The 22,827-nt window shown below is 35.8% G+C and overlaps 1 protein-coding gene across 1 annotated transcript; it reads right to left on the reverse strand.

Annotated features, from left to right (window-relative positions):
* Positions 1–666: 666 nt before the first annotated feature.
* LOC149242936 (cinnamoyl-CoA reductase 1-like) lies at positions 667–5,255 on the reverse strand. Its single transcript, XM_089374389.1, has 5 exons — positions 4,837–5,255; positions 3,336–3,490; positions 2,934–3,119; positions 1,841–2,193; positions 667–899 (listed from the first exon to the last, which is right to left on the reverse strand). Exons 1-5 carry the CDS (start codon positions 4,967–4,969, stop codon positions 752–754), a joined length of 975 nt encoding a protein of 324 aa, XP_089230515.1. The 5' UTR covers positions 4,970–5,255; the 3' UTR covers positions 667–751.
* Positions 5,256–22,827: the final 17,572 nt, after the last annotated feature.

The raw sequence follows: 22,827 nt of genomic DNA on the forward strand, positions 1-22,827 counted from the left end.
CCCCACAAACTGACAGTCAAACGTTATGTAGCTTTTTTTCCCACTTATGTCAGTTAGCATCATTGTTGTGGGTGGTTGAAATGGCCAGTGGGACCTGACATGAAGAAAATGAGAGAACGACTTCCATAAAGCTTTGTGAGGAAGTGATGTGCTCACTCCAGGTCATAAAGGACTCACCAACTCTCCAACATATGTGTTATTTTTCCAAAGAGAAATTTGTCTAACATTTTAATATATTTTAATGATCTGAAAGACAGTGCCAATATCTTCTTCACCAACTCTTCCACAATATTGTTACCTTATGAACAACCGAAAGGAAGCCACGTTGAGATCGCACCTTCAGATGGAACATGCTGCCTACTGGTTTCCAACTAGGGATTAAATAATGATGGTCCATACTCGTTACAAAATTTTTAAATGCATTTGTTTTGGCCTAAAAAGATATGTTAGGCGCAGAGCATGTACACCTTATCTGAATCCATAACCTGACTTTAGTCATTCAAAAACTAAGGGTACTGTACACAAAGTCATTCAAAAATTAAGGGTACTGTATTCGTTTGATGACAAAAGAATTATTTGGACATTCAAGAACTAATAAACTGCAGTTATTTGGTGACAAAATTATTGGTACACATCCTCCATCATATATTAATATGGATTCCAATGTCAAACAATAATATCACAAACTTCTTATTGATATACAATTTTCCATTATATATTAAAATATGGATTTCAATGTCGATCAATAAGATCACTTGGAGATATGCCCTTTTTCTTGTAAGCTGATAACTGTCTCATACAGGCATTGTTTCGCTGGTGTAAATTCTAATCCGAGGTCCTTGAGCTTTTGGTTGGAAACCTTCCAAGGCTTCACCCTTGGCTTCCCATCTTCCTTGACCCTACATCAAAACAACAGAGGACATGGGTAAGAATATATCCAAGACATTAATAATAAAAAACAACTAATGTTGCTAAATGCTGGAGTACGAATTATACCACTGGGATGTATAGATTGTAGTAACTGCTGCAAGTTAGAGAGAATGTTGACAAGGCATGACAATAATATGGTGGGTCCCCAGTATTAGGTACAGAAGAGAGGGAGGAAGTCATTACAACAATCCACAGACTTATGGCCTCAAACAAATTTCTAAATTTGCAAGATGATAAAGATATGGTTGGTCATCAATGTTAGGTGAGGATATTATCACATCAATCCACAAGCTCACAACCTCAAACAAATATCTAAATTTGCAAAGCTTTTGATGCAAGCAATGCCTTGATGTAAAGTTGTAAACCAAGTCTAAAAATGTATCTAATGTCTTTGTCCCTAACCCTTCTCCAAGGAGGCAAGTGTAAAAGTTGTTCAGTCAAAGCACTGATGTTGTGTGTGGATATGGCATGTCCACAAATCATGATGTTTTTGGCACCATTTCCTATCAACAATCTCCTTATGATCCACGCAATTGGGGCTTCTTAACAACGAAAATGAAAGTTGTGTAGGATTTAAGATTTGTGTTAAGTGGTGTGAACCTCCCTGGTGGGCTAATAAGCTCATGCATTTTTAGCATTGGTAACTCAAAAGACAAAATGACTGACTAATCCTCTAAGATTAGAGAGGTTTTTGGGACCACTAAATAAGAATTGACTGTAAAATCTTCTTATGATCCACACAGTTGGGGCCCAACAAAATGGAAACGAAAGTTAAGTAGGATTTATGATTTAGAGTATTGAAGAGTGTGAACCTCCCTGATGCCTAATAAACATGGAGTTACGTTGCAGCCTTAGATTCACACCTATACAAAAAACACAAATTAAGAAGATTGAAGAAATGCTGACTCACTTGGTAGGAATCGGATATTGAGGGAACATCGATGCCAGCAAGTCAACCACATCACCACGGTGGAGAACACTCTCGGCACATAAATAGCGGCCTGAAGCTGATGGGCTTTCATAAACCAGGATGTGAGCCTCTGCAACATCTCTGACATGGACATAGGCCTGAACTGAATTGGCATAGGTCTTAGCAGATCCAGTCAAATACTTGAGTATATGGATTATGCTGGCATTAATGGAGGATTGCAGCACAGGACCCAATACCACACATGGATTTACCACTACCAGGTCCAACCCCTTGTCCTTCGCTCTTTCCCATGCAGCCTTCTCGGCCACTGTTTTTCCATAGCAGTACCAGTTCTGTAAAGGAACCAAATATATAATCGTCAGATTAGAGTTTAAAAAACAGAGACATGTTTTTATGACGGTCGGACTAAGAATTAAAAAACACAGAAACATGATTTTACACCGAAGAATAAAATTGGGTTTTGTAATTGGCCAGATATGGAAAGCATGAAACACTGCAGCTTTCTGACAGTCTCTAAATTGGATTTATTATGGTGTTGTCTTGGCTCTAATGGCCAGGGAACCGACATCTTTTATTATCTGTGTTTTGAGGTAATTAGAATCAGAAAGGATTTCCTCATAGGCTTAGCTGTCTCATGAAGATTGTGGTTACAATTACACAAAAATGAACAAATGTTCTTCAGAACTAGGGCTCTGGGCTTCTTACCAGGGAAACTTTCAGATCGGTGCAGTGTGGCTTGAATGATTATTGCAGCTTGCCAGGATTAGTTAAGAAGATGGAAGTGTGAGAGACCACTAGAATCACTATGCATAAAATTATAAATGGATATATGTGATAATTAAGAAGTTATAAGAAGCTGATGCAAAAATCTCTAGCCAAGTTGTGAATTTAGGTGCCTTATAAGCATGGCGTTCCATTTGAACCTTGAGTTTCACCAGAATAAAATATTAAAAAAAAACAAAATTCTTGATTGAACAATCCATGGACTTAAATTACACAAACACCTCTGAATTTCTGCAAAAATATTTACAGATTGAATGATATAGATTAGAATTAACAGAACATAAAATACCTTTGTCTCCTTGCAATAGTCAAGGTTGCTCCAACAGTTCTCATCCACAAGAGCATCATAATCCCTACTTGGGTCCATGTAAACTGCCCCAATGGAGGAAGTAAACACCACACGGCGCACTCCAGCCACTGCACAAGCATCCAGGACGTTCTTTGTCCCATTCACAGCTGGCTCCACCATTTCTTCCTGCACCAAGCCACAGTGAGAACATTGTTGCCCAATAAGCACAGAGTTACATTCAATCCCATCCCTCAGCCCCCCCAATTCAAAATCAAAACGAAAATAAAATGTACAAAAGTTTTTCTCATACATTTAAAGAACAACTTAACAGACGCATAAAATCATGCCAAAAGTCAAAAAAATGCCATAGATTTTGCAGACAAGTTATCATTAACCGCTTACGGGATCATCTGTGACAGGAGAAGCAACATGGAAGACTCCTTGGCAGCCATTGATGGCATTCAAAAGGCTGTTGTAGTCCATAAGATCTGCTTTTACCAATGTCAGCCTCTCTTCTGCACCTTCCAGCTGTTTGAGATGAGCATTCTTCTGATCCTCTGTCAAATTATGCAAATACAGAATTGTTAATGAGCAACTAGTATTTCCATTTCTCTCTGTGTAAATATAACAAAAGACTCTGTATATCCATCTATCTAATTAGATAGTTTGGAAAGACTATATAGGTAATGGATGTGAATGTACAGGGCTCAGAAATGATATTGGGTATCCAGGACTTTCAATTTTTCTATATATATAGAGAAGATTATAGATTATAAAAAAAAACTGTATACACCCATCTATCTATATCAAATCAAATGGATAGGCTCTATACTAACTGGGTGTGAATGTACTAAGCTCAGAATTTACATTGGGTAAAAATACAGGGGAAAACTCTGTATACCCATCTGTCTACAACAAACCAACTGCAGAGACTCTACTGCTAATTGGGTGTGAAGGTACTCAGCTCGGACTTGATATTAGGTATCCAGGGTTTTCGATTGGCTATGTATATACAGAAAATATAGAAGAAAAGAACTGTGTATATACATCGATCTATACCAAATAAACTGGAGAGATTCTGTTGCTAACTTGGTGTGAATGTGCTAAGCACAGAAATGTTATAAGGTATCAAGGATTTTCAATTCTGTATGTATATAGAGAAGATTATAGAAGGAAAAACCTGTGTATATCTATAGCAAATCAATTGGAGAAACTCTATAGCTAAATGGGTGTGAATGTGCTACCCTCAAAAGTGTCATGGGTATCCAGGATTTCTAATCCTTGATGAATATACGGGGAACAGATGAATGTAGAAAAAAAATTAGAACTCTGTATACCCAACTATCCACATCAAATCAATTGAAAATAATCTTTTACAAATTGAGTGTGAATGTATTGAACTCAAGTTGTTGCTGGGTATCGAGCATTTCCATTTCTACTTGTATATACAGAAGACAATAGAAGAAAAACTGTGCATATCCCTCTATCTATATTAAATCAATTGAGGCGGCTCTATAGCTAACTGCGTGAGAATGTACTCTGCTCAGAGTTGTCCTTGGGTATCTGGGATTCTCAATTTTCTAAGTACATACAGAAGAATATAGATAAACCAAAAATAATTAGAAAAAATAAAAATAAATGAAAAAACTCTATATACTCATCTGCCTAATCAAATCAACTTGAGAGAGCCTGTCGCTTATTAGGTGGAAATATATAGAACTCATATTTGTTATTGGATATCCAGTATAATCAATTATTTCTCTATATGCAGAGGGAGAAAAACAGTGTATATCCATTGGATATCCTGTATAATCAATTCTCTCTGTATATATAGAGGAAAAAAACAGTGCATATCCATCTATCTATATCAGAGACACTGTAAAACATTGGGTTTGAATCGAACCAGGGTTGCGAACTGTTCCTCGCACGGTATAACCCCTTTCAAGCAGCAGCTTCACCAGCCATGAGGCGATGAATCCTCCGGCTCCTGTGACACAGACAGTCTGGCCTTCCTCGGTTTGTTTACCTGCAGTCATGGTTATACTATCTATGGACACCAATATAGGTAATTCACAGACCCAATTTGCGTTATTTGGGTTTCAAATGAATGCAATTGTAAGTCTGCAGGGCTCGGATACTGGTTCTCCGAGGGACTTGTATATGGGGAAAGAAAGCAAGAATTCAGACTGCTCACAGCATTTTAGTTATCTATGGATCACTAGGTATGGTGTGATCACAAGAAGCAGCGGAGCCTGACAAGAGGACTCCCGTTAACAATGAGTTGGTAGGAAATGTGAGGCCAAATTTATAGAAATTGAGACACTGGAAAAATCCCCCACGACTCCAAAAAGTAAAGCGAGGGAGGGAAAGTGGGTTGCTCAGAAAGTGCGGTTGGTAGTTTTAATCATAGTTTGGTTTGATTGACTCTTGAATTGACTTGTTTGGGTGGCTACCAACTTCATTGAATAGCTAATGGTGGTTGGCCACCCTCCCTCTGCGATTCAGATTCATATGCTTCGTTTGGACTCACAGGCTTTATATATCCATATGGAAATCATTTTGGTGTAAAATCGTAATATTGGGTCATTTATTTCATTTATGGAAATTATTTTGGCGGAAAGTTAATATTTATCTGTGGCTTGTAAAATTTATATATATCTATTATATATTGAATTATATTTATTTACCGATCATAAATTTTTGTTTAATTTTTTAAATATAAAATGAATTATTAATCATAATAAATATAAATAACTAATATCATTTTTATTTATAATATAAAATGATTTATGAATGGAATTGTTTTTAGTGATTTTCTCGCGCTGGAATTCGGTGGAAAATTTTGAAGCGAAATTTTGATTGATGTTATTTAAACTATTTTTTCACTGTATATGTTATTTAAACTATTTTTTCACTGTATATATGGATTCAGCACCCTGGAAAACCTCTGGGGCACTTGGATTGTGCAGGAGTTACTCATAAAACATGTGATTTCAATAACAGATTTTAGAGAAATTAGACTAGAAAAACCCACCGGAAAAGCTTCCAAAAAATCGCACTCGAGACAACTCCTTTATTAATAATCATTATTTTAATATAAAATTATTATTTCTTCTACATAAGTTAAAATTATTATTTATTTGGTAATAGTTAAAATTATAGAACTCACATTAACAATTGAGTTGTGATAAGATTTTCTAACAACCGGTTTATTAATAATTATTATTTTAATATAAAAAACTCATTTATTAATAATTATTATTTTAATATAAAAAACTCATTTATTAATAATTATTATTTTAATATAAAATTATTACTTATTTTGTATAAGTTAAAATTATTATTTATTTCGTATAAGTTAAAATTATAAAAATAGCTAAATTAACCACACTTGTTGGTTCGAAACGCGTTGGCAAAAAATGAATTACGATATGATTTTCACCAAAAACTATTTTCTATAAACAATTGAGTTGTGATAAGATTTATATATATATATATATAATCATTGGTTAGTAAGTGATTGCTTATAAAGAAATACATCAAAAATTAATATCCAAAAAGCAGGTCAAAACTTGGTATTGACTATTAACTTAGATTTTCCATGACATTGAATCTATTTTATACATTCAAAAATACATTTAAAACAAAAAGAAAAAATCACAAAAAGAAAAAAAGTTAAACCTTAAATAGTTAAATTGCGTTAACTATTATTATCATTTTCAAAATTAAACTTACAAAATTGATATTTATTTATGATAATTATTATAATATAAAAATTGATATTTATTTTTATTATATTAATTGTTTCTTGTAAGTCTTTTAAGTTAAAAATATAGAAGCAATTTACATTATTATTTTCAAAATAAAACTTACAAAATTGATATTTATTTATGATAATTATTATAATATAAAAAATAATATTTATTTTTATTATATTAATTAATTATTTGTTTCTCGTAATTTTTTTAAGTTAAAAATATAGAAGCAATTTACATTATAGATAAAGTAGGAGTATAATCAATGGTTGGTAGGAAACCAAGTCAAAACTTGGTATTGTTTGTTAACTAGTATATCAAAAGAGTCTCGTTGGCTTAGATCAAGTGGTTTGAGATAATTGTTCATTATCTTCTCCACTTAGTTTCAATTCTCGTGAGGCACATGTTGGCACATTGTGATAAGGCTCGAAGAGTAGGCACCTTGTGATAAGGCTTGAAGAGTAGGCGACCCTTGGGATATAGCTCCCTTGTGGAGTTTGGGATGTCTTAGCTCTTCCCAAGTCATAAGTTACCTGTTAGGTGCTAGCTTGTGGCTCTCTGGCACTAGCCTAGGGTTTATAGTGGCATTGTTGACTTTGAACATGGGTCATGCCTAGGTAATCCTAACGAGTTATCGATCACACTATATATATTAAAAAAAAAAAAAAAAGTTACCTAATATGTCAAAAAGGAAATTTTGATTTAAGGACAAGTTGCATATGATTATTCATAACAACATAAAAGCATAAAAAAGAAATGGACAATACTCTAGCCAAGCATTGACTAGGTATGGTGGCAAATTTCTCTTGGGTTTCTTTCCCTGGTTCTAAGTTGAGGTTGGAAGCAGGATCCCTCCTTCAGGGGTGATTGGGTTGGGATAGGTACCAACTGACCCACCCACTTTTTATTAAGTGGTTGCCCCCTTTCGGACCTAGGTGATGGAGATCTAAATTTCAAATGCCCCTTGCACATGGCTTTGAATTTACCTTCAAATATTTTGATTGTATGTAGAATGTCATCATGGTCTTCCTTATTCTTCTCCAAGGCTTGTGTAATGAGGGGCTTGACCAACTAATATGATTTTGCAAATTTGAAAAAAATTAGTCTCCCTTTTGCATGAATGGATCGAGCTTAATACCAGTCACTAAACCTTCTTAGTCATCCAGGCTCAAACATACTTCTCCTTTTCTTCTACACATATGTCTCTAGTTGCTTTGTTTCCTATTTTTCTCTCTTCCAACATTGGCCATGGTAGAATTTCTTAGCCTCCCATGCCTCACCAATAGCCTTGGATGAATGAATGGGATGAGAAGAGGAGGATTCTCTACCAACCCCAACACTATATTTGTGTTTCCTCCTGCCTCCAACACTGCTTACACCATGAGCCATATGACCTCTCATGATAGAAAACCTCCATAAGACAAAAACTAGACCAGAAAGGCCACTAAGCAGGAACCATAATGAATAAATGATGTCAAAGTTGACCCCCATCCACCTTAGCTCCTCCTCTAAATCGATTAATACTTCCACCAACAAAATCACCTACTAAACCTAATCCTTGTACACCCCCCCAAAAATGCAGGAGCTAGGTGAAATAGAACAAGGTATAATGAGGGAAAATCATGCTACATGTCTACAAAGTGGTAAGCAAAGGAAGAAATAATTGTTTAGTGTGTCGCCATTTTTCCCTCCTGTCACCAGTGAACTTAGGATATTACGAAACACCAACAACAAACCATTTGAGATGGAAGCTCAAATTGGGTCCATAAATGGGTTTGGTGTATCCTTCCATAACTCTCCTTTATCTCATCATGATTGCCTTGATTAAGATCCATCTATCCTCACCTCCTAAACGATTTGGACCAAGCCCTCATTAGTAATTGTGGTTGGTACCACATTCTAAGACCTTCAACTACCATGGCCTCATTAATCCAAATGTAGGGGAAGCTCACACTTTTCCTATCCTTTCCCCTCTCTTTATACTAAGTGGCCAGAGGACAAAGCTTGCCTTCACTATTATGATGGTTTGCTGATAGGGGTGATGGATGTATGACATGCATGGGTTATTTACATCCCCATGAGTGCTTTAGTTCTTCTAATTCTATGATATAAAATTACTATATATTTATGACTAATTTTTTAAAATATAATTTAATTATTTAATAAATACATTCTTATTATTATTTAATAATTAAAATCAATAAAAAATAGTATTTTTTAATATATTTTTAAAATAAAAATAACACTTATTTATAAGAATTACTTATATGAGTTATGAGTGTTAGCTTAGCTTGTGGAGTCCCCATTTTTAAAGAACCTTTGTTATTGAGAGGTTGTGGGATCAATACGGTAGATATGCCTCGTACAATTATTTTTACAATTATTTTGTGGATGTAGTCATCATGAGACCATGAACAAAAAAAAACCAAGAAACAAAAAATGAATTACTTGTATAAAAATTTCATTATAGATCATGTAAAATTAACAAATATTTTTGCGTAAAAAAGCAGTTAAAATAAAAATAACTTCATGGTATTCACCCATGGTATTGGCTCATGGTATTCATGTGGAATATAGCCTATATAAATGGGGAAATTAAACCAACCTAGATCCATCTTAACTTCAGATCTACCAAACGTAGAGAGGGATCAAAACCTTCTCAGCGATTGCTTCAGATCTACCAAACGTATAGAGGGATCAAAACCTTCTCAGCGCTTGGTAGCATAGGCTGGTATAATATAAATGAATGAATGAATGATATTTTAACGTCCACAAGACTAAAAATAGTGTATGGGACCACCAACCTCCCAGTATTTTGTGTTTTGCAATTCAATCATTTTCTTACTCAAATTATTGATGAGATGACCTAACCTTCTAATAGTCCCCTCACTGAAAAGACAATGCCAAGGAATTGATGCTAACATATTGCCATAACTGTCCTTGATGTCTCTGAAAGCATCACATTCCAAAATGAAATGCTTTTCTGATTCCACTGCCCCAAAAGTGCAAAAAATACACACCCATTCTTCCCAAGCTTCTTTAGGTATCTTCCACTGTCCTGTTTCAAACCAAAGTTGATGCGAGTTAGTTCTTAATTGAGCATAAGAATTATTTCTCTCCACATAATTCTAGCTCCAATGTACTTTTTATGTTGGAGATCACAAGTGGGGTTGAATTCTTGAACATAGTACTTCTTCTTTCTACCCAACTCTTTTCCCCATATACGCTTACGGAACTTCTCCATAACAAAATTCTTTAACTCCTTGTTATTGGTGGGACAGTCATTGAGGTAAATATTCCATTTTTGCATCCATTTGTTGTTTTGTCTCATCCATGATTTCTTTCTTTCACTCATGCCTTCATTGAAGATAACTTTCGGCCATCTACCTACTCCCATTTGCTCAATTCTTTTAGGTACCTTATAAGATGCACCATAGCAATTGCTTCAATGGGAGTTGCTCATGTTTCACTCTACATTATCTCATAAGGAACCAAACTTTTTATTTTGAACTTTCTCATGATCAAGCATTTTTGGATTTTTTCAATTTGTTTCCATGTTGAAATAGGGATGCTGCTAGCCCACAGTTCACAGGGATATAATATCACTGGATAAACTAGGAGTCCAAAAAACTCTTTAATCGTTTTCCAATCCCAAAACTCTACCTCTCCACATCTGTTTTGAAGTGCATATAATGATTTCCACCCTTCTAAAATTCTCTTCTCTCTGCAGTCCTCCCAATTAAGCTTGTTGTTGAAATCGATCTCGAGGTACTTGTATTCATTTACTTCTTCAAGAATGTTTCCTTCAAATAAGAACACATGTTGGTTATGCTTCCTTTTAATAGAGAAAACCATTACTTTGGTCTTACTGGTATTGACTTGCATCCCCACTTCTTTACAAAAATGCTCAAGGGCATATAGGTGCATCTACAATCCATCAACCAATTTAGCAATCAATACAAGTTCATCAACATATAAAATAAGCTTTATCACAAGCTCCCCTAAGCAAATTTAGCCACTCTTCCAATTTATCAATATTTAAACCAAAAAGCATAGGGGATAAAGGGAAGCCTTGCTTGACTCCGATGTCACTTATAAAACTTATAAAACTTATAAAACTTTCTGAAATGCCTATTGAAGTTCTAATTTTGACTTTCACCTCTTCATAAAGCCTATGGACAATGACTCTATAATGTAAAGGAATTTCAAGTTCTTCCATTCTATGCCACAACTTATCTCTAGGGACCGTGTCAAATTCCTTTTTGAACTAAAAAAAGCAGCAAAATACTTCTTCATTGTCCCCACAAACCTTTTCAATAATGTGTCTCGATGTGATACCATTATCTACTGTAGAATACTTCCGCCTAAAACCCGCTTTCCCTTTTTCCCTCTTTTCTTTTACTTCTGCCCACTTACTGATTCTATTTTCTACCATTCTGTTGGAAATCTTTGCAAACAAAGGATTGATCATAATGGTTCTATAGTTGGAAGGATTATTAATGTCTCCACTTTTAAAAAGGGGTATTTCTAGACTAGTTGTCCAATCTCTTGGGAATCCTTGTTGAATGACGTTGTTCAATATTTCCATGCTGTGCGGTGCCAGAATGTTCATTCCCCACTTTAGATATTTTTCTTGAAGTTCAACCAAGTCCTTTGCCTTCCCTGTTTTCAACTTCTTAATTCCTACCTCCACCTCCTGTAATGTGAAAAGCTTTGTAGTTGTGTTGATCCTGGGGGGAGGCTCAACCTTTAATTCTTTTTCATAGAGTTGTCTTGCATAGTCAAACCACTAATTGGTTGCAATGTTATTTTCAATTTTCTTCTTCCTAGGTTGAAATTCTTGAATTCTTGCCAAAAAAACTTTGGGTTATTCTTGCCTAGATATATTTACTCTTCTCACCTTGTTTGCATGAAATCATCTCTTTTCCTTTTTAAAATCTGCTTATATAACTTTACATTCATCTTCTCCTCGTTTGCCCTTTTCAAGGTTCTCTTTGCCATTTTTCATTCATTATCAAACCTAGCATTCACAGGAAAACAATTTGATCATGATTTCCTATTTTTCGCTCTTTTGCACTTCTCACAGTGCACCCTGGATTATATTTGTTAACTCATGACTGTTGAGGCTTTGGGAACCAATTTTTTCCTTTTGAATAGATCTCTACGTCATTGTTTTGAAGATAGTGCAATTTTCTTGCGTTAGAGGAAATTTTCTACTTGATATCGATTGTCGAGAACATTAGGTTTTCCTCCTATGATGCCTTTCTTCTAACTAAGATAGCTCTATATAAATTAGGTTATAAGTCCCAAATATGCTCTCCAATCTTAACTTCATCTATCCTTTCTATTAAGCTTTGTGAACAAATAACATAGTCAACGACACTTGCCCCACTATATGTGTTGTAAGTGAAGTTCCCAGACATTTTCCATCTATCTAGACCATTGTAGATGAGTAAGTTGAAAGCACCACACAACGTAAGAAAATCCTCTCTAAAATGATTACTAACTTTGTCGTCTTCTGAACATCTCAACCATTGGAGATTCTCCTCTTCATTGAGCCAGATAGGATTGTGATCCTCTTTGCAACAAAGAGTACTATCTTGTTGATTTATTGTTCTAACATTGAAATCTCCCACTAAAAGAACTTCTCCCTACTGATAATATGCGACAATATCTTTCTCTAAAGCTGCATATCGATCCTTGTTGTCCAACCCCTTAGTTTTGTAATTTTTTGATACTTGAGGTGCAAAATAGCATGTTGAAATTCTTATGTGGTTCTCATCCTCTATTATTTTGAAACATAAATATTGCTTATTTGTATCTTCTTTCACTAACTGAATGTGAAAACGTTATTTTTATTTCACTAAAACCAATATTCCTCTGTACCCTTTTCCATTTTGTGTTGCGTCGTTCCAAACTGCTAACTTCAAATAACCGTCAAACCTAGGAGTTTTGCAACCATCATGTTCATGAGTTTTTGTGAGACAGATTATGTCTCTACCTTATGCAATAGTCCCTATCCCAAGTCCCCTCCTCTGAGGATAACCTTTATAGTTCCAACAAAATAGACTTAGGTAGACATGGGTAGGATTTGATTGTTACGCAATTTAGCACACAAGACTCAAATTTGAGTCTTCACCCCTTTTCATCCATGTTGATCCTATTGTTTTCCTCCCTATTATAGAATTACTATTTTTTCTTTACTTCCAACTTGCTGCCCTATTTTTCCATAAGGCCCAAACACTACAATAACTACTTTACCATTGTACAACCATGCTCTTTTCCCTTTGTTTCTTGCTGCTCTAACTTTCTCCACTTCTTCTCTTCTCTCTTCTTGTTGTTTTCTAGTTAAATCTTCATCTAGGAAGAAGTGTGAGCCTTTCAAGAGTTTCATTTTGCTTAAGAGATGGTGTTTGTCTTGCACACTTGCCATGATGACTTTTATGGGTCGAGACCTCTCTTCACATATCTTTCCCACCCTCCTTTCTTGGAAAATTTTCCCTCCCCACTGTAATTTCTCTTTCAAAAAGTCCCTTGTCAAATTGAGAGTGCTTTCATTCTTTCCATAGTCTCTTATTCACTTGATAATAAAGTTTTTTTCTCTATCTTTTCTTTCTTTGTGTTCTCTTTCCTATGCTCTGCGAGCACTTTCAACTTCATTTTCCTCCACCTTGTAACCATTAGTGTCCTCAACTATAGTTTTGATTTCTTTTGGAATGTATGTCCTCTTGTTCTCTTTTGCCTTCTTTTAAAAAAGGACTTCTTGTTGAGCTATTTGTGTATCTACCTGAGTTGTTTTAGAGATTATCTTATCTTTGTTTGCTACCGTTGATTCATTCTTGGTTTTCCATGTTGCCTTCGCGTTTTCCCATTCTCTTTTTCCTGCTTCTAAAACATCATGTAACATTGTTACGTACTCTTTTAAAATCGTATTACCTTCCGTTAAACATCAATTTGCAAGGGTGATCTTTGAAAGTTTTCGGTCCCTCCCCTATTATCTGGCTCCCAAAATTTCTAGCCTTGCCCTGACTTTCATCATTTCTTGGACACAGAGATCTGATGACCAAATAATAGGTGTAGATGTGGGACTGTAAATGGTTGACTCTTCTTTATTTTTGCTGCTCTTATTTGTTTTCTTTCTTTGGGATTGTTTTATTCTTCTTTGTTCTCATTTAAAGCGGCTAAGTCTGCACTTTAAAATGGCCTGATATTGTTTTACATTTACCCAATACACTTCCCTGTTTTGTTAGCTGAAGCAATTTTGACTTGGCCTAAATGATTTGTTTCCTAAGATGAAGTTAAAATTCATTTATTCCTAAATATAAATGGTGGTTGTAGTTTTCGTGATTCTCTTGGAATTTTTTAATATAAAAATTGAAAAAAAAATGAATAATCATTATTATATTTCTTTCATTTAAGTATACTAGCATAGATCAATCTTAACTCCTCACCTACCAAGCACCAAGAGGAATCAAATTTATCATGGTGCAAAGATTTTTTTGAGTGCAAAATTGAGGAAAGGTTTTTGGTAGATTTGGAGTTAAATGTATCTATTCTTGTTTTGAGTAACACAATAATAAAATGTATTGAATATAAGAAAGTTTTTTTTTTTTTTTTTTTTTTTTTCACACAGTGTTTTATAATATATACATAGCTGACATTGAAATATTTTATTTATGATTTTCATTCATTCTTACATAGTACATTGGAATATTTTATTTACCAGCCTAGATCCATCTTAAGGACCTACCAAGTGCCTAAATGGTCTTATTTGATCCCTCTCAAATCTTGGTAGATCCGGAGTTAAGATGGATCTAGGATGGTTTAGTTAATTTAATGATTTGTTTTTAAATCTTGGTAATGTGGATATTATGAGGTAAGTGTTTTGATGCCTCTCAATGGTTACCAACCATTTTTATGGAAGTAAACTTTGTATTGAGTTTGAAATTTATTATTGAAATTGATCATAGTAACATTCTATTCTTTTTAGATGTTATCGTCATCAATTTGATGGTGTTCTCATCCACCAAATTTATAATGAAAATAATATTTCACTTGTCTCACTATCGCCTAGTCCAAAAAATGATCATTTTAAAAACTAATTCTTCAAATTTAGTTATGGTTCAGAATGAACGAGCTCACTTATTCAGAATTTTGATATATAATTACTCTTTATCTTAAATTAATCAAGTGTTCCATCTACTCATTGTTATCACCTGGATTGAACCTCAGGCCGAAGGAAGGCAATGCCAGGGTAACCACAAACCACGCTTAGCGAAGTAGTTAGCCCAACTAGGCCAGGAGAGGGCTATCTCCGTAAGGATCTCAACCAAGATGACTGGATCAAGAAAATGATGTTAGGCTAGGTATAGTAGCACAAGGTTTGATTTGATTTTGAATGGTTTTTGCTGGATCAGGAGGAGCCAAACAGTTAGGGCAAGGAAATTAGGTCAAAATTGCAGGGTTTCGATGGGGCAAGGTAGGAAAAAGGCTTAACACTTTACGGTTTGATGGGTGAGGTGATTCAAACACAAGTGAGGAGCTAGAAATAGCATGTGAAACATGGATTCTTCCTAAACTGAAGAAAACATAGACTGTGAAATGTCTACCCAAAACAGAGCATAAAAGTTATGGATTTTGCCTTTCGGACTTGTATACATTCACATAAAGAGCAAGAAATGATGAACTGGAATAAACAATACATTTTAACACATGAAAACATAAGAAAAACTGAACTGAGCATCATACCACATGGATCCCAAAGACATAGCTACAATTTTTCATTAATTTCTTGTCGTAACTGATACAAAATGATGTCTAGTCAAAGCATAAGCATCCAACTGAGTCCAAACTTTTACAATGAGAAAGACAAAGAAGATATAGACCTCAATTCAACCTCCTCCCATCCTTAGGGGTCGAATCCCTAATATGAGGAACTAATCCATCAAAATCTAAACAAGAAACTAGAATCTAGGCAACCATAACAACTTGCCTCTAAAAGGGAGGAAACTGATTCATTTGACTTCAAGAGAACTTTTGATCCCATGAATCTACCCTCCGATAACTAATATTCATCCTATTCACATGCCTAGTCACCATTTACATCAGTAAAAACATCATCCATGAGAGAAAACCCAAAAACTACAGTTATGGCACAGTAAAGTGCAAATTTAGCAGAAAATTTTCGTATGCGCAACGCCCAAGCTCTATGCACAACAGTTTTTGCAGGGCCATTTTGGAGGCCTTCCCGGTGTCCCAATTGGGCCCAAAATAAATTGTTAGAAAGCTATTCAAGTATAATTTCCAGAACATCTTGAATTTTTTCATTTGGAATTCATTTGACCCCTCAAAAGAGGATTCTCATGAGACTGCTTCTGTGGCTCAAAAAGAGGGCAAAAAGGTCATTTTTTGGGTGTTTTTTGACCTTTTGGTTGACCAGTTTTGCTCCAAAAGCTTAGAAAATGCACAGGGTGCATGTAATCATCATTGTGAATCCAAAAATGCTGACCATTTCCTCATTGGATGCCCCTAGGAAAAGTGCAACGCCGCATAGAGCCAAAATTTCTGTGTCAAAAACTGCTAAATTCTTCAAAAATGCAAAAATTCTCAAAAATTGTTCAAAATTGCTCAAAATTGCTAAAACTTTAAGGGAGACCACCACCATCAAGTGTTTGGGTCAGATAAGGAAGCTTCAACAAGCAACCTAAGCTTATCACCCTCCTTTTTGCCTTTGAGTGCTTGTTTTAGCCTTGTCTTCATTTGCTTGACTCTTATGTTACAAATCTTGTTCCGGGTCTTTTTCTTTGTCCCTATTCATCATCCGGCTCTCCATAATCTCCATAAGCCTCATCAAGCTGAAACTTGGCCTTCTCAGCCTCCCTCTTTGCCTTGATGTACTTGGTTTGCATCAATTCCTGCTTGACCTCTAGCTGCTTGTTCTCTTGCTCATAAAAGGAGATGATATATTTGGCCCTTTGTAAACTGGTCTCAAGCTTCCTGATTTTGGCATCCTTTGATTTCAAGGAAGCCTGAGTGATTTTATCTTTCTCCTCATAATCTTTATCCTCTTTATCCATGTTTTTGAGTTTGAAGCTTTAGAAACCCTAGAGAAGGTAATCAGGAAGTGGGAGTTATGGTGAATAGGGATAGGGGAAGGGGAGAAGAGTTTGTGTGATGTAAGATGAGATATGTATGATGTGAGACTGAGAAGGAGGGCGTATTTTTTAATAGGGACTATTTAGTAAATAGGGGTTTAAGGATTTTGTTTTGGGGGATTAGGGTATGGGGGATAGGTGTAGGGATTTTGTTTTGGGGGGATAGGTGTAGGGATTTGTCAACACAATGTGGGAATAAAGGATATGAAAAGTAGGGAGGGTGTTTTAGGAAACCTAGGGTTTGAAAATTTAAATATCAAAAAAACTTCAAAATCATGAAATGAGTGCCGGGATGATAGTTCAAGGAGTGTACTTACTTGTTTAGAGGCTCTAGATAACAAAAGAGCGATTTAGATGGTTGATAGGGTGGTCTTGGTGTTTGCTGGCCCTATGCGCAGTGCCTTGTATAGGTGCACAACGCTCTAGTTGTATGCGCAGCGCCGTGCAAAAATGGATTGACAAACATGCCCTATGCACAACGCTTTGTCTGTATGCACAACGCTCCCTCCTCTATGCGCAGCGCCTCCTGCTCTATGCGCAACGCCTTTTTGCAGGCCACTTTTGGAGGCTTTCCGGTGTCCAAATTGAGCCCATGATAGCTCGTTGGAAATTTCTCTCTCTTGGCTACACAATGGACCTATCAAGAACTGAAAATGATCAATTATAGCCCCTGAAAAGTCAATTCTCCCAAGACTGGTCAAAAAGTGCAGAATGAGGGTGCAAAAATGAAGTGTTCTCTTGCAGGAAATGTTTGGAGGTCTTTTGCAACTCCAAATTGAGTGCATGATAGCTCATTGGAAATATATTTTTGTCTAATTATCATTTGACGCATCAAAAAAGTCATTTGGAGACTCTAGATAGAAGAAAAAGTTATTTTTCCAAAGTCACTCCAGAAGTGCAACAACTCTCTTGTAGCAACTGTATTTTTGACATTTCTCTAAAACCATGACACCTATGTAAAAAGTAAAGGACGTTTTTAATCCTTGGAATATTAGGGACAAAAACCTCTCTAAAGTTTGCCAAATTTATCCCTGTTTCTTCTAAAACATAGTTTGAAGAAAACCGGTCCTATGTGTGGCAAATGATTTGTCCCTTCGAATGACTTCTTGAAAAATGATAGAGACATGATGTTTATGAGTTGGAATGTCCTCATACTTGCTGAAATGACCTCCTTTATGCCTCATATACTCAGATGTCTCTGATTCCATAGCCAACCCTAGCTTAATGGGCGAGGAAATTAGGGTTTAGTGCTTGTGGAAAATGATGATTTGGACACCATTGGGAAAAGACAACTCCCTTTGGCATGCACTTAAACCTTTGAAACTTTACCTTTTCACTTGAATATTTCCTTTGACAAACTGATCTTTTGATGGTTTGGCATCTTTGGAACACCGCGTTAATAGCTTGGGATGGTGAAATTATTACATTTGAAAGACATAAAATTACATAACAAAATAAGCATTTCTCTTTACAAATCATCTTCACATGGTGAAGGGATGTTATTTGATCACCCTTTACTTTCTATTCTTATACAATGGAATGGAACCTTGGCAACCCTAATGACCTAATGAAACCTTGAAAAACCCTAAAAGACCTAATGAGACCTTGAAGGACTGAATTTCAAGATGACATAATAACCTCATGACTGATACAAATGGCATGATAAAAATAACTTTATGGATGATGCATAGTCAACAAGATATGAAACTATGCCAACAAGTAATCACATTTAGGGAAGAGTGATGTTTTTGGACTAGGACTACCATCAGTGACTAATTTTTTTGCATGACCTAGTGGAATGATAAAAAATTTCTGTGTGGGACACCTAAAATGAATATGAAAAGAGCAATTTTGATCATTGATGGTAGTATGCAAATAATGACTCTAACATTGGCTCCATTGGGGATGGTAGCTCCTTGGAGGTGCCAAGAACACTGTATACAAAGTAGCCTTATCCATTGGGCATGGAGTAAAAAAAAATAAATCTCAATCTGAAATACATGACTGAATATTGATGACTCAAAGACACAAACTGACTTTTACTCAACTGAAAATTGACTCAATACTAAAAAACAACTGACAAACTGAAAAAGATGCTCAAAATGGAGCTTATTGAATAAAACCCACTCTGACGGTTCCATTGATCACCTGATCAAGTGAAATGAAACAACCAATGCAACCAAGTAAGCATTATTGCTACTGTTTGAATTCTCTGCAAGTGCTTGTTTATGAGCAAGAAGAGAGAACTACTGAAAGGCAACTCCCATGAAAATTTTTCAACAGATTGAATCTTGATGAAATTTCAAAGCACAAGCCCACTTGCTGACCTCAAGAATGCTGTGAAAGTATCTTCATAGGAATACATATTGATTTCCAGCCCATCTAATATGTTACTGCTCTGCTCCAGGTAGTCTTCGTACTTTCATTTTAAAATTTTCCTAACATCTATGTTTTCTTTCTTTGATGACTGCAGCAAATTGACAAAAGGATCCTAAAACTCACGAATGACTAATTTTTCTTGATGATCAACAAAAAAACAAAAATCTTCTTCATTACTCTTGATATGACTGCAAATCTTGGTATGAGCTTTGTAATGAAACTCCTGCTGAATAAGACAATGAAGTCGGCTGTCGGATCAAGTTTATATCAAAATTCTTTTCAAGCTCATAGTTAGCTAATGGAGAAGGACTTTTACTGCATATATCATCCAACACATCAGATATTGGGTCATGAAAAACTTGCAAAGATTACTGCAACCTATTTTCCATCAGTTTTAATGAGATTGCATGACACTCTACACGCTGCTCATCCTTTGCTTTAGAGATATTATGAAAATTTTTCTTTAAAAATTGAAATGTTTCAAAACATAGTGGTACAGAGTCATCTTGCATCATTTGATCATATGTTTCAGCTTCCAAACCTTCATCGGCAATTTGAAATTCAATGGAACTCGGTGGTTGCAAATCTACAGCTAGGGAGGCTTCTATGTTGCAAATGATTTCCTCGACCAATTCATGAGAAGGTTTATCGTTTATAGTGTTGACCACTCGCTTATCTGCTTACTTATAGTTTTCTCTTATTTTTGCAAATGAGGAGAAACACAAGGGTAAGGAGCTCTGATAAAAAATTTGATTATCCTCTTGATTGTCAAGATCAAAACTCAATGAGTGTTGATTTTTGATCACATCAAAATTACCTCTGATGAACTGAAATGAAGTAAAACAAAGAGGCAAAGATCCTTCACTTACTTCCAAATTTTCTGCACTTTCCTCATCACTATCATAGCTGATATGCTTTGGCTGATTACTGTATTCGAGCTACTGAAACTGAACTTCCTCCTCCCACAAACCAACTGTTGATTGCTCTGCAAGATTAGCTTCTGTTTGGAGAACATAATAATTGTCTTACTGATCAAACTTTGTCAAATCATCAATATAAGTAATGTCACCAATAATACACATTATATTATCAGATTGTTTTTCCTCGAATTGATCTACAAATCCATTTTCAAATCTATGGTAGCTAGGATTAGCAAGAATTTTTTTAGGGCTAGCAATCTTTTCCTTTTCTGGGATAGGTGGGTCATGGTGATCTTGAATAGAAAATTCATCTCTCGAGGTGATTATTTGCATCATTTCTTCCATTTTAATTACCAAAATGTCGAGCTTTACCTCTGAAGATGTTAGGTGCTCTACAATGTTCTCCCTCTCTTCTTCCTTCAGCTTTGCCCTTCTGATCAACAGATTAGCCTCTACATCTACTGCACTGTTCTGCATCTCTTCAAGTGTTGCAAGGTTCCTTTCCCTCAACTGAAACTCCATTTCCGGATCAAAGGCATTCGGGTAGTGCAAGAGAGTAGAGCCAGGAGGAGGCCTTATATTAGCAGGCATCGAAAAATAGACTTGGTTAAACATGGCAGAAAACTGTTGTATTGTCTCCCCTGACAATCTTTTCAGCTGGTTATACTCTTCTTGAATCAAGAAAGGGTTTTGTTTGACCACCCACTTGTCGAGGAAAACTTTGACGAACTACTAGAAATCTGAGATGCTCGCATCATGCAGGTTTTTGAACTAACTCTTAAATTTTCCTCACAAAGAAAGAGCGAATAGCCTGATACTAACATCCTCTTCGTTGACTTCAAAAAGGTTGAGGAAAGTCTCAAAATTATGCATATGTCTCTCAACAGTGATATTGTCTTATTCACCATCAAACCTCGACAGGTATAGGTAATGTTTTTCAGGGAAAGCATGGATTATAGGAGGTAAGACGAGTGGTTTGTATCGATCTGGAATTTTACAAGGTGTAGGAGTATATACAGAAGCTGTAGAATCAGTCTTGGTCTCTTTAGGCTTATTGGTTTGAAGATGGTCATCATAAGATTTAGAATAAGGGTATTGATCAAGATCAAAGGTGTATGAAGAATTTGTTTTCACAATCTTTAGAGGGAAGGAATCACATCAGGTCTAGGATATTTTCTCAAATACAATATACTTTGTAAAACCCTTTTTACATTCTCTGGAAAAGAGAAAAAATAATTGATGACAAAGAACATAATGTCTTGGATGAAATTCCAACTTGAATACGTGATCTTTTGATATTGTCCTTTCATGTTTGTGTTGGTCGGGTTCATCCTCCAGTGGAGTCTTTGGATATGATCTCGAAATTGATTTGGAGTCACCAGGTGAATGATTTCAGCCTTCTTTTGTCTGATCGTTGTCCACCATCAACAATCAGATCTAGATCTGAATTTTGATGATATTTCCCAGGGAATACGAAACCTTTCACTCGTTCCCCAATATGGTCGCAACTATGTTATCACCTGGATTGAACCTTGTGCTGAAGGAAGGCAATGCCAGGGTAACCACAAACCATGCTTAGCTAAGTAGCTAGCCCTACTAGGCAAGGAGAGGGCTCTCTCCGTAAGGATCTCATCCAAGATGACTGGATCAAGAAAATGATATTAGGCTAGGTATAGTAGCAGAAAGTTTGATTTGATTTTGAAGGGTTTTTGTTGGATGAGGAGGAACCAAACACTTAGGGCGAAGAAATTAGGCCAAAATTGCAGGGTTTTGATGGGGCAAGGTAGGCAAAAGGCTCAACACTTTAGGGTTTGATGGGTGAGGTTATTCAAAGACAGGTGAGGAGTTAGAAAGAGCATGCAAGTAAACATGGATTCTTCCTAAACTGAAGAAAACATAGATTGTGAAATGTCTACCCAAAACAGAGCATAGAAGTTATGGATTTTGCCTTTCGGACTTGTATACATTCAAATAAAGAGCATGAAATGATGAAATGGAATAGACAATACATTTTAACACATGAAAACATAAGAAAAACTGAACTGAGCATTATACAACATGGATTCTAAAGAAATAGTTGCAGTTTTTCATTAATCTCCTACTGTAACTGATACAAAATGATGTTTACTCAAAGCATAAGCATCCAGCTGAGTCCAACCCTTTACAATGAGAAAGAAAAAGAAGATATAGACCTCAATTCAACCTCCTCCCGTCCTTAGGGGTTGAATCCCTAAGATGAGGAACTAATCCATCAAAAGCTGAACAAGAAACTGGAATCTAGGCAACCCTGACAACTTGCCTCTAAAAGGGAGGAAACTGATTCATTTGACTTCAAGAGAACTTTTGATCCAATGAATCTACCTAACTATTATTCATTCTATTTACATGCCTAGTCACCATTTAAATCAGTAAAAACATCATCCATGAGAGAAAACCCAAAAAATTACAGTCATGGCACAGTAAAGTGCAAATTTAGCAGAAAATTGTCATATGCGCAGCTGTTTTTGTAGGACCATTTTGGAGGCCTTCATGGTGTCCAAATTGGGCCCAAAATAGCTTGTTCGAAAGCTCTTCAAGTCTAATTTCCAGAACATCTTGAATTGTTTTATTTGGACTTCAGTTGACCCCTCAAAAATGGATTCTCCTGAGACTGCTTCTGTGGCTCAAAAAGAGGGCAGAAAGGTCA

This window comes from Pinus tabuliformis, chromosome 8, assembly GCF_031772625.1.
Source record: "Pinus tabuliformis cultivar Carrire ecotype Pingquan chromosome 8, CPIR1, whole genome shotgun sequence".
Taxonomy (NCBI): domain Eukaryota; kingdom Viridiplantae; phylum Streptophyta; class Pinopsida; order Pinales; family Pinaceae; genus Pinus; species Pinus tabuliformis.